The 12,912-nt window shown below is 34.5% G+C and overlaps 2 protein-coding genes across 3 annotated transcripts in view; both read right to left on the bottom strand.

The window, feature by feature from the left end:
• LOC105785067 (S-adenosyl-L-methionine-dependent tRNA 4-demethylwyosine synthase) overlaps window positions 1–3,024 on the bottom strand; it is a 6,957-nt gene extending 3,933 nt beyond the window's left edge. The window contains exons 1-6 of the mRNA XM_052631375.1: window positions 2,054–3,024; window positions 1,810–1,925; window positions 1,144–1,319; window positions 686–876; window positions 506–592; window positions 7–93 (exon numbers count right to left, since the gene is read on the bottom strand). Of these exons, the coding sequence (XP_052487335.1) occupies window positions 7–93; window positions 506–592; window positions 686–876; window positions 1,144–1,319; window positions 1,810–1,925; window positions 2,054–2,890 (1,494 nt within the window). The 5' untranslated portion in view covers window positions 2,891–3,024. The remainder of the gene's footprint in view (window positions 1–6; window positions 94–505; window positions 593–685; window positions 877–1,143; window positions 1,320–1,809; window positions 1,926–2,053) is intronic.
• A 6,739-nt stretch (window positions 3,025–9,763) lies between these two features.
• Window positions 9,764–11,850, bottom strand: LOC105785058 (uncharacterized). 2 transcript variants are annotated; one of them, XR_008196881.1, is made up of 7 exons: window positions 11,566–11,850; window positions 11,367–11,474; window positions 11,126–11,256; window positions 10,816–10,916; window positions 10,379–10,438; window positions 9,915–10,098; window positions 9,764–9,824 (listed from the first exon to the last, which is right to left on the bottom strand). XR_008196881.1 is itself a non-coding variant. In XM_012610992.2 (6 exons), the coding sequence occupies exons 1-6, from the start codon at window positions 11,804–11,806 to the stop codon at window positions 10,014–10,016; spliced, it is 726 nt and encodes a 241-aa protein (XP_012466446.1). In that variant the 5' UTR covers window positions 11,807–11,850; the 3' UTR covers window positions 9,764–10,013. The 2 variants fall into 2 exon arrangements, 1 of the variants encoding a protein (XP_012466446.1); XM_012610992.2 differs by having other exon boundaries at window positions 9,764–10,098.
• Between the last annotated feature and the right edge of the window lie 1,062 nt (window positions 11,851–12,912).

Genomic DNA, 12,912 nt, shown 5'->3' with positions numbered 1-12,912 from the left:
ATAAGCATCTACATCTTCTGTATTCCATCCTTTCACAAGTGTCAAGCGATATACAGTCCGTTGATGTTTCTCTTTGAGAGCTTTCAAGGAATCCTGAATAAAAGATATTGCCAATAAGAAAAGTACAAAGATGAAGCAGCAGTTCACTTTTACAGAAGTTAAAAAACCAGAACATGTTCGGGACTTTTAACACTGCTGTTAAGTAAATAGCATTTCAGATTAATGCAAACAGTAAGCTTTTCTAATTGGGATATAAGGAATCTGCCAATGTGTTTATCCATTGCAAGGTAAGGGCAGCTATAAAGCTTTCAGATCAACATTAATTCAAAACTCCAGATGTACACTGCTAGTCTCTAGCTTCAAGAATTTGATGCCTGCCATATTTCTGCTTTGCATTATCTCTCTTCTCCAACGATCATTCCTTTTCATCTAAAGAAACTTGACTTCTTTTTTCTTTCTTAATGTTTTAGCTCAGTTATTTAGATTTCGAGAATAAAACACTTACAATGAATCTTTCCCAGAAATCCCCAAAGAGTGGCCTATCAATTGCCTTCAAGCTATCCTTTGTTGCAGCATCTACACTCACGTATAACTGCATGAGCAAAAGAAATTAACTAGGTTAATAAGGAATAGAAGACTCTGTTGGACATCTATGCATCGTTAAGATAGATTCACAGCCACAGACCTGCGTTACAGGCTTCAGCATTTTAATTTTTTCAGGGAACTGTGCATTAGTTACTAGAAATGTAGAGATTCGCCTTCGGTGCAGCTCATCCACAAGCGCATTAATTTCGGGATACATAATTGGTTCACCAACAAGTGATAGGGCACAGTGCCGAGGGGATAGACCCTCCATCAATCGCTCTTGTGTAACACCTGCAACAATAGGACGAGTAAATTCTCCTGTTAAATTCAAAGGGAAGATCTTTGTTGCAATCCTATGTCTAAGAGTTTAATTTGTAACAGAAAATCTTAGGAAGTTCTAATCCTTCCATATATTACTCAATTCTGAAATGATTATGACATAATTGAGGTGCACTGACTAAATTGTCTGAGGCAGAACTTAGTAGAAGAGAAGTTAACTACAGGAAACCCCATGATAAAGGGAAAATATAATTAGAAGAACAAATTTATGAAAATTACCAGGAACTCCTTTCGTTTGCTTAATCATCTTTGTATGAAGATCTATGGCAGTATTGACAATCTCTAAGGGATCATCCATCTTCCACTGCCAACTCTTCCCTACTGGATTCGTATGATGCCTCCAGCAGAAAACACATTTATTGGCACATGCCAAACTAGGTGTAGCCTCCATGCATCTGTCAAATTCAGAAGTTAAAGGAATTTAAATAGCAGGACAATAGCTGCAGCCAAGAAGCAAAGACAGGACAAAAAAGATTGTACAATGTACTAAGTAAATTACAAAATGAGATTTCATTGCTATGAAATACATAAAATGATCAAATTCAATGTAGACACATGCACATGAGGTCAACTACAGCCACTTATAGACCAACATGATGCATACTTCCTTGTTTCCAGACTCCTTTTATGTTAGTTGAGGGTGCAAAAGGCAAGATAATCTTTCTGAAAGTATAAACATGATATCGAATTCTCCTCATATTATAAATCAAGGAACACCATAAAAATGGCAAGACACTAATGAGATGAAAAGCGTAACTAAACCTTAAAGCAGGAAGAAATATGAAAAAAGAAATAGTAAAACCATATCAGTCGCACAACATTGAAATGAGACAGAACTAAATAATCATCGAAAGCTTAAAAGGTGCATAAGAAAGTCGCAATCACCTATGACTCTCTATTCCATAAAATGAGTGCTTGTAACAACCTCCTCGTCCTCTAAGTTGAGACTTGGTCCATCTACAGATCTTAACACCACTATGTGAACCAATAATTTTATATCCCTGAAAATTCCCAGCAGTTAAAGGATGTCAATTAGACCAAAAAGTGCAAGGGCATACTAAGATTAAGCAATCACCAAGATGAAATGCTTTCATCAGCAAAAGATGCGTATCCACTTAAACAAAGTTACCTGTTTCTCCAAGTTGGCTCTTATAACTGGAGTTACCATCTCTCTTTTCCCATCCAATTTCCCATTAGTTTTAGCCACGTTAACAGACTTTTTCCTCGATGGCCCTTTACCTGCAATATCTTCAAGATCAACAATGTCTTCCCCTCCTCCTTCTCCATCATCGTCATCATCACTTTCAAGGCTTTCAACATCACTCTCATAAACAATGCCATTCTCATTCTCCATCACCAATCCCCCTTTCAAAACAGTGACCACCTTTTCACTCCACCCTTCAAAGACACTCTCCAATTCACCTCCATCCACATCACCTTCCCCAACCGGCACCATCTCCGTCGCTCCCAACCCTCTCAACCTCTTTCCCAAATCCCTCGCCACCGCATTAAAGGTGTCCCCGTAAAGCCGGCTACCGACTCCAAAGACGGCGAATTTACAATCAGAAAGCAGCAAATTCCCGGCGCGAAAATCAGTGCTGATATCGGCGAGCCAATTGACGAAGAATTTAGAATTTTGGGGAGGATTTCCATCTTCCCAGGTGGAAGCGATGATAATGATTAGGGATTCCTTAGGGAGATCCTCCGGTTCGTAGGTGTGGGGATCAACGAGGTCGAAAGGAATGTTATTCTTGGAGGAGAGGAGGTCAAGGAGGCGTTGAGCTAGGGCTTTGGATGTTCCGGTTTGGGTGAGGAAGAAGAGCTTACCTGGTCTAGGGTTAGGGTTTAGAGGGAGATGTTTGAGGGGTTTTAGGCAGCGGCGGCGGGATTTGTAAAGAAAGTAAAAGGTAGTAGCGGAGAGGAGAGCGAAGAGGGTGAGGCGGGTGGAAAGTGAGGAAGGGGTCATGTTTGGGATCTATTATTTCCTTTTTCTCTGTTCAGGGTTTTGGCGGAAATGAGGGAGTAGAGGCGCTCATCGTGGTGGCGAAGTGGAGGGAGTAGGCGGCATAAAGATGAAGAGATGGTGACCTGAAATCAGAATCAGAGTTTATTTATGTATTGGGCTTAGAAATTTAGAAATCGAGCCCGTATCGTACCCTACTTCAACAGTGATCCAATTATCTATATAATCTATATTTCAAACTTTGCAAAAGCTTTAAACAGATAAAATTACACCATTTAAGTTTGTACTTTGTAGAGATAATATTTGTTTTTCTTTTACCTAAATACTCAATCTCCTCCTATTTTGACAATGATACTTATATCAATTGAGTTAAGGCTCAATCATTATTAAATTAACATTAAAAACAACTTATTAGTATATTAATAATTATTATATTATAATAAAAATAATGTTAATTAATGCACGAGTTGATTGATAGCCTACATTATTTAAATTTTAAATTAATTATAATGTGAAATATTTAGCATGTAAATTATTATAAGGTTCAATATAAACACTGTCTTCTAAATTATTTCTTTTTATCATATAAATACTTAAAACTATTTTTGATGAATTTAGACACTTAAATTATATTTTTTCCCACAACTGTTAATGCACTATAATCAATGAAGATGTGATACAAATGCTACATCATCATTTATATAAAATAAATTCAAATATATATAATTATAGAATTAAAATATAAAATTAAAAATTATATATTTATGTAATATATTAAATATAATTTAATATATATATATATAAAGAAAAGGCAACCTTTTATGACACCTTTATTTATTTTTAATTTATTAATTTTCTTTTTAATGTTATTTTCTTCTTCATCTTCTTTGTTTTTCATAAATTTGCTACCCCTTCAATAATTAATCAGTTAAACTCATGAGTATTTTTGTTGTATGTCCTCTTAGTGCGGAGGATCAAGTATTTATATGATATAGTTAATGTTCATGGAATTGACGTTCTAGGTAGGCTCTATACATGTCGACATGTATGTTACCCTAAACTCAACACATGTTCACTAGTCCAGGTGCTCATCAGTTCATTCGTTTGACCTTGTACCCTATGCTCGTGGACATCCAGGGATGTGCGAACTGGGCTCGCGAGCCCCCTAATGACTCCACCTTGACGTTCTAGGTAGGCTCCATGCATGTCAACACGTATGTTACCCTAAACTCAACACGTGTTCACTGGTCCAGGTGCTCATCGGTTTATTTGTTTGACCTCGTATCCTATGCTCGTGGACATCTAAGGATGTGCGAACTGGGCTCGCGATCCCCCTAATGACTCCACCTGGTGGGGTCCAAACTCGGGTCGTAGGTCAATAATCTAGGTTATATTCGAGTTTCAGGTTGGCAATTAGATATCTCATAATACAAACATAACTCTCATATCTACTTCCTCCATTATTCCAATTTAAGTATATGAAGATGGTGGCAGATCATTTCAGCTCAATTTTCATTTTCATTTTCTCTCTTTTTGAAACAAAATGACTAAACATAAGATTTGAGTTTGGGGTTTTTTGCGGTGAAAAAGCAATGGGGGTTTTCGAAATTTGAAGAACTTTCATCTTCATCTAGCATGGTGTTTGAGACTCTTAATTTCCATGTTTTCTTTCTTTTCCTCATTGTTGTTCTCGGTTGTCCTGTTAGGATATTATTATTAGATATTATCTTTTAAGAATGTTTAAATATATTGTATATCTTTTAGGTATATATTTAAAAATATATTATATATCTTTCCTCTTCTTACATGATTATTACAGTATAAATATTATAAATAAAATTAAAAGCGATTACATTTTCTTGTTATGGATCAGGAGCTTAAGTTCTCCTTTTATTTATTTATTTTTTTCTTCTCCAAGTCTCTTGCTTCTTATTTTTTATTTTACCGGCCGACACAGTGGTCTCAACTTTTGGGTTGGCTATTACCCGCCTTTTAACCCAATTTTTTTCATTGTTCTCCATTGCTAATGGCAATTCTACGCCATTGGTTCAAACCTAAGCAATGGTTTAAGTGGCTTAATCTTACCGTCGTCAAAGAGCTCGTTAGTCGACAAAGAATTTCTCTCCAATTGGCCATAGAATTAAACTTGAATCTTAACACCCATTGCCATCATCATCGTTGTTGCTTTGATATTCTTTGTCGAGCGACCCTGCCATTAAAGCTTTTTGTCTGCTTTATCTTCGAGTCGAAAGAGACTGTCGGTGAAGAACCAGTAATGTGAGAGATGTCATTAAGCTCATTGTGCAAAGAAGAATCACATGAAGTTGGAGTGTTGAGGGCTTGAAGGAGTGGTGATGTACGACGATGAACATGAGCTATTGTAGTTGAAGTCCGTCGTAGGGAGCGACGCCACCACTTCGACCTCCATTTAATCCTTGTGATCTGAAGATTTCAAGTATGAGAGTCAAAGATAAAGATAGAAATGGGAAGGGTTGATGACAACAATAGCGGTGGGGATGAAGTTTGGGAGAAGAGCAAAGAAAGGAGAGAAGAAAAAGATAAAAACAGAAGAATAAGGATGGGAGAGAGAGAGGGAGAAAGAGAGGAATGAAAGGAGAGAAGGAAAAAAATTTTTTAGTACGAATATAATTTAAGGGTAATTTTAATTAAAAAATTGTGTTTATTATTTTAATATAAAAACAGAATCAACAATCTAAAATGATTTAGCAGCATTTTGAGAGTATTATCTTATATAAAAAAATTTCTTTTGTTTTTTATCAATAGAAACATTATGTAGTATAAATTTAATTATAATAATTTTGTATATTTACTAAAATAATTAAATATTACCCAATACTTGGACAAATGTGTGCATACATGTTTTTAAGATAAAATATTCATTTTATAATAGTTTAATGCATTTAATTTTTCCAAAAAAATTAATGTATTTAAGGTCTAAAGTTGTCTAAATTGAAATTAATTAAATGTATAATGGTATTTTTTATTTTAAATAAATCTATTTTAAAATATTAAGATTTAATAAAACTTTTTTCATATTAAGATGAAATAAATTTCTTTAAAAATAGTAATAATTAATAAGATCAAATTGTGATATATATAAAATAAAGAAGACTAAGAGTGTAAATTAAAAAGAAAAATAAACCTATTATATAAATTGATTTGGGTGGAGGGACATATTATGAAACATACCATCAACAAATGGTATAAATGTTATATTTCTCTCTTTGTGTTCATTTCTGAACAAATATTTATTTGATAAAATAATTACACATCATCAACCCAAAACTTTTAATAAAACCATAAAAATATTAACTAAATCCAATAACTACACATTATCAACACAAAACTACTTTGGCTTCAGCCCTTAGCCTATCACAATGTATTTGATAAAATTCGATTGTGGCATAAAGATCAACAATAGCTCTAGCCCTTATGCCTTTAGGAATGGAATTGAAGCCTACGAGAGTGGGCACTTATTGTCCACTAGTCTCATATTCAGGAGTACCAAACTTAGATGCATGTATTTCTTCTAGCTCATTAATGGCATGTTTTCCCCCTAACCATTATGGGAAAACTTCAACTCTAGAACTGGTTTCTCATAGGTCTCATTAGAACGAACAATCTCAGAATCTTAGGAGAAAAGAACTCTAAAGATAAGTTATAGATAAGGCAACAGGTAATTCTCATTAACCTTTTCAGCAAATTTAGTGATCTCATAATTAATAAGCTGCCCTAGATCAAATACTACCATATCCACAACTTTTCTAAGCACTACAACCACTCTCTTGGTTATTAAATCTCTTCGGCTATTAGAAAGCCAATTCCGCATGGCAACTGCATATAAGGCAACATACAAATGGTCCAAAAAGGAAGCTCGAAGAGTACCTTTTACCGGCCAGAGGGATGTAGGCGGTTGGTTAAAGCAACAATAGTCTCATCAATAGATTCATCTAGCTCAAGATATTGTTGGTGGTGGGGTAATTCAGAAACTTCTTGATCCAAATTTGAACCATCTACCATGGATGAATACATTTTGGTAGTATTTACTTGATGAATCAAAAACGCCACGGTTGAGATTGGCATAGAATTCATAAACTATCCTCTTTACGAAGGGTGAACATAGCATACAGACCCGAAAACTCCATCATTTTGAAAAATGTGATCAATCCTTTAATCAACAAAGGAATTATCATCAATATTCTAGTCATGGATGAATCCCTTAAGAATAAGCCTATAAAACCTCTTAGAACAATCAGAATCCCAGAACACTTTCTTTCTCTGGGCAAGTATCCTTTCTTCCTATTTCTTAGCAACTTAAGTAGCATCTGCTAAAATTTTTGGTACCCTTACATTCTTCACTCTCTTTTTTCTTCTGGAAGTCGAATTATTCTTTTTTTTTTCTAGTCGAATAATTTTTGGTACTGTAGCATTATGGCTCGCTTTAGCTAACAGCTAAAATTAGTCCATCTACTTTTGAAATTTAAAAATGTAGGTTCAATTATGGATATCATTAAAATTCTTTTGCTAACTAGTGTGACATTTTGACATGGAAAAATAAAATACTTGATTGGTTCTACAATCCTTTTCCTACCACAATGTTTAGATTTCCATCTTTTGGTGCACTGGTAATAAGATTAAGGTCAGAGTCTGGACGGATAAATGAGGCAAGAAAGGGCTTGATGGCAAGGATCTTTTGGTTAATGATGCTCTTATCCATAATGTTGCGGTTTTGTACCTCCTTGTGAAAAGTGGTTCTAGATGGAATGAATCTTGAACATGTCTTCTCTTAATGTTGACTTTGTGAATAGAATACTTGCTATCCTCCCTTGCAATAATGAAAAGGAAGATATTTTGGTTTAAAGATATACATCAAACGGGGTTTATGCTACTAGATTCGGTTACAAATTACTCTTCCTTAACTTGTTCAAGTATGGTCCACATAGAGCTTATTGGAAGGAAATTTGGAAGTTAAAGACTCTTCCTAAGATCAAGTTATTTGAGTGGAGGCTCGGCCATGAGATTCTTCCTGTTGCAATGAAGTGTGCCCATTTTTCCTCAGCCAATGACCCTCGATGTAGGTTTTGCAGGGTTGTTGATTGGTTGGAATTTGCTATGAGGAAGCTTGATAAGGAGGCTTTTACTAGCCTCTTAGTGATTCTTTGGTAGCTTTCGGATGTAAGCAATTTGGAGGCAAGGAAAGATGATGATCCCTCAAGATGCTCTTATTCAGGCTTGTACTATTCAAAGGACTTCCAGGTCCATAACTTACTATATGCAACCATGTTGCCTAGGAGATTGAGAGTTGAGCAATAGGAAGCCCCGAATGTAGAGATGCTTAAAATCAAAGTTGATGCGACTTGGACTGCGAAATAGCATAAGGCGGCCTATGGAGTTGTGGTTTGTGATTTTGAAGGAATGGTTCATGCAGGCTACACAAGACAACTTGAAGGTCCCTTTGATGCTCTTTCAATTGATGCCCTCACTATTATTGGTGTCTTGGTAAGGCAACTGACCAAGATCGTATTCAAATTGTTGGGCACAAGAAGAACTGAACCAAAATCTGGAAAGGAAGAAGTAAACATATTAGAAACAATAAAAATAAAGAGAAAAACAAAACATAAAATCAAAAAGGATAAATATTAGGGTGAGATGGAAAAAGATTGAATGGAAGGAGACGAAAATAAGATGAATGACTGAAAGATTGTCCCTCTTGAAGAACAAAACTTCAATAAAAACAACCAATGGTGATGAAAAGTTAATCTCTTATGAAACCCTTTGAAGAAGAAACTTTAACAAGCTTCACAAAATGACTCTAACCAACCCCTTAAAGCCAAACCCTAGTAAATTGGAGGGTGAAGAGTGCTTCCGAGGGCTTTAAGAAGAAAACCAAGAACAAAACTATTTCTAAAATACATAAGAAAGATATCTTTTAAAGATAAAAACTCAAAAGAGTTGTATAAATCAAATAATTAATGTGTCATTAATGAATAATGAAGAAGCTTTTACATAGACTATCTAATTACATCAAAATAAAACTCTTAAGTAGAATGAAACTTTTATTAATCTAAACAAGAAGTATTTCTAGTGGAACTAACTTTCTTATTGATTAAGAAACATAAAACTCCTAAACAACTTAAAATATTTAAAAATATCCTAAAATTCATAATAAATAAATAATAAAATATAAAACCTAATAGATACAACATCAAACTCATATATAATTAAAATTAAGCTTTAAAGTTGAACCCAATATGCTTTAAACTCGAATTAAAGTCCGAAACTCATGCTCGTATCCTGTCCTCAAGATGGCTAGGGAGCTTGATCTTCACTAGAGTGTAGTTGAGTTTGATTGCCTACCTATTGTTAACAAACTCAATTGCAGTTTGGATTTTTCTTTTTATAACCCTTTTGTTGAGGAAGCCCATAGACTTTGTGCTTGGTTTGATTGTGTTGCTTTTCGTTTTGCTCATTGATCAACCAATGGCATTGCACATAAACTTGCCCATTGGTTCATTGATAAGGATGTTGATCATTCATGTGGTTCGGATTATCCAAATATCATCCACCTACTTGGTTTAGATGATGTTTTGGTCTAATTTATGATATTTTACCTTTATGGGCCTTTGTTTTCAGAAAAAAAAGGAAGTCCATCTTCCATTCCCAACCGATAAAATATCCGAACACTTAATCAATAAACCAGCACGTGTTTTTGGCTATCATTTGCAACATTTGCATTTCATCGAAAAATGATTTTGACAAATAAATATATATATATACACACTTCTTCTGCATTCTACTTGCTAATTCTCTTAAAAAAGAAGAGTAAACATTTTCTAGTTGTAATGCCAATGTAAATGACAAGAATTCGGAGGATTTGCTCATATAATATATTCCAGCAAAGACTGGTCAATAAATTCTGTAACAATGAAACCAACAAACACATTAGAAATGGGAAAATAAAACAAAATTTACAACAAAGATCAAGTCAAACAACATGCTTATGTACTTTTACAATCTTCCAGTCTCCACCAAGTCCCAACTACAAAAGCATCTGCCATCTCTCACCATAAATTTATAGTTGCTAAAGGAAGCCAAGCCGCCATTGTCATACTTCCAGGCAGTCCTTAATCCCCTGCTCAAATTTGTCAAGCGAAGTTATGGTATCCTTCAGTGCATCTGCAACCCTTTGTCTGTGGAAAACAAGAATTAAATAACTTATTACTTTGCAAATACAAAAACTCAACAACTGTTATTTGGTAAGGTAAAATAAATACATGACATAAAACACAACTCTACATGAAAAAAGTAATATGAATGGTACATGAAATACATGGTAATTTATCAATATATGATTACAATGCGAATCCATGAATTGTTAGGTTCATTTAAAAGTTGCCAATATTGCTGCATATTACTAGAAATGAACTCCATCTGCATTGGGTACATTGAGTTTAAACTGAAAAACCATACCTACTGGAAGCAACTTGGATATCACTTTCATTTGCCAAAGTATTAAGCGAGGTAAATGAGCTGCCAAGAAAGAAAAATAACACCAAACATTATTAAGAACCTAAGCCGTTAAACAAGTTATGATGGCAATAAAACGAATTAGCACTCAACAGAAAACGAATGAAGGAGTATTCCGAATCCGACAGGCATTGGATCTTAGGGAGACTAAAGGAAAATGACCCAAAATGCTTTAAAATAATCTGGAAAACGAGTTATACCTACAAACACCTGAGGAACAAAACATGCTTCATTGCATGCAAAGAACAAAACTTCATTGCCATTTCCTTATACGTTATAACAAAACAACACCCAGAATTTAAAATGTTTAGGTCTCAAGCAATGAAGATAAGTATAACACGATCACAAAAAAGGATTAATAGCAACTATAACACGGATACCTTATAAGATCATCTAGCATAGCTTCAGCTTCCAGCTTAACAGGATTCTTATTCTCAAGCAAAGAAGAAGCATTTTTCACAATCAAACGAAATGTGCAAACCTGTGAATTAAAGAAAATCAAACTACAAAATTATAACCCAAAATTAGGAATTCCTCTCAGATTTTGTTTTGAGTTTAAATTTAGTGAATAAAACAACGGCAGTATCTATATATTAACTTTGAAGGAATCAAAAGCCTAAACAGTTTTCACTTAGAATTAAAGAAACCATGCGCAACAAATTTCGATTTCATTCAAGGACAAGAACAAACCTCGACTCCGGTGTTGGCTTGAAATGCAACAAAGGAATTCCTCTCCTGTACAACACAATCCCTAGCGGCAGATTTCAAGAGCTTTTGCACTTCCTCTAAATCATTATTCGAAATAGTTGATTCCTTGTCCACTATTCCAAAAAGAAAAGTACCAAATAACCAAATTTAAGCAAAGAAACACAACAAACAGATCAGCGTAATTACAGAAGAAAAAGGGAAGAGAAATAGAAATGTAATTTACTGAGCAAAAGATAAACAGAGTGAAGGCTTTGTCGAGAAGCATCGATTGGGGCCAATAGGAATTTCGAAGACTTCCTCTTTTGCTCTTTAAGCCAATCCTTTGGTCCTGCTGCGAACAGCAACAGACACTCAAACAGCAGTCAATAAAAGAAAAAGGAAATCGATAAAAAGAAAAATGATACAGAGCGAGAATTGCGCACAAATTCCAATGGAGAAGGCAGAAGCATGAGGGGTATGGAGTAGGGAAGGAAAGAGGGAGATTAAGGAGAGAAAAGCAGCGTCTCTGCGAGAGATAAGGCGGAGCACTTTCTGTCGATTCTCTTCACTGGGGTTGATGGAAAGGCTTTGATTTGAAATGGGAGGTTTCGTAAGGATCGGCGGGAGGCCAGCCACGGTGGACACGGAGGTGCTAGAGATAAGGCGGAGCATTGGTGGCGGCATGGCTGATAAACTAGCAAGTAAACGAATCGTTTTAACGGTCGTGTTGTAGTGTATAAAATAATAAACCATTTTTTAATTATTCACAAATATTTTTAAAATTAAAAGCCTATTATTTTTTCTTTGAACTTTTTTTTTTAATCATTTTGCGATTCAACTTTTTAAATTTAATCAAATTATATACTTTTAATCAAAAGATTTTGCCCATCAGTTTTCAAATTTATTCAAATTATAATTCATAAAAATTCAAAAAATATATTTTAAAATCAACAAATTTTAAAGAGTTTCATAAAACTTTTAGAAAAATTTATTTATATTAACAGTGAAGTTTAGTAAAATGCACATGATCTGCCACGTCAATGCCATCAAAATTTTAACAATTAAGTCAATTTTCTGGTCTAAAAATAAATAATTTGATTAAAATTTAAAGGTTTGAGACTTGAGAGCCAAAACGACCCCCTAAAAAAGAAGATGAAAATGACAAAATGAATAAACATTAAAACCTAAATTTATCATTATCCGAAGAGGTATTCGTACCTGGGAATCACGAACACCCCCAGCATCATTGTTCTACCGAGATGGGTTATCCTCGCAATTGCCGCCTCAAACAAGAGGATTTACGATGGGCGACTAGGACACGATAGCAATCAACGACGGAGGAATGAGATGATTGTGGCAATCAATTCCCTGACATGCACGTGAAGATGAATATGAAGTCGATGAGGAGCCACCAACCCAAATAGTGTGACAGAACCTTAGGCATGCCTGACGCCCACCCAATTGTGGCACACATTCAAGACACTGATAATTATGTTATTTGTAATTTTTTGCAATTGTATACTTTGTTTTACATCCAAATGTACACTTATTTGCAATATACGAAACAAATTTATTAAATTGGTTTGCTTTGTAAAATATCATATTGTGAGTTTAACATTTACAATTATTTATGTTAATTTTTCATTTAAGTTTTTCTCTATTTATTTGTTAAGTACAATATTTTGAAAAAGTAAAAAATTGCTCAGAAGGTTCAGAAAAAGATTAAAACTTTGGCTGGCATATTGTAATATAGCTTACTTCAATAATTAATATTAACTTATACTTTACAG

Source organism: Gossypium raimondii, chromosome 1 (assembly GCF_025698545.1).
Source record: "Gossypium raimondii isolate GPD5lz chromosome 1, ASM2569854v1, whole genome shotgun sequence".
In the NCBI taxonomy this organism is placed as follows: Eukaryota; Viridiplantae; Streptophyta; class Magnoliopsida; order Malvales; family Malvaceae; genus Gossypium; species Gossypium raimondii.
The sequence above is the reverse complement of the archived record's forward strand: the minus strand, read 5'-3'. Positions and strand labels throughout refer to the sequence as shown.

What these genes read in the sequence shown, in the direction of transcription:
- LOC105785058 (XM_012610992.2), bottom strand. Translation starts at nt 11,806, where the DNA reads ATGCCGCCACCAATGCTCCGCCTTATCTCTAGCACCTCCGTGTCCACC. An exon ending in AAGCCAACACCGGAGTCGAG is followed by an intron (nt 10,917 to 11,125) that starts GTTTGTTCTTGT and finishes TTTAATTCACAG; the next exon opens with GTTTGCACATTTCGTTTGAT. An exon ending in ATGCTAGATGATCTTATAAG is followed by an intron (nt 10,439 to 10,815) that starts GTATCCGTGTTA and finishes CTTTCTTGGCAG; the next exon opens with CTCATTTACCTCGCTTAATA.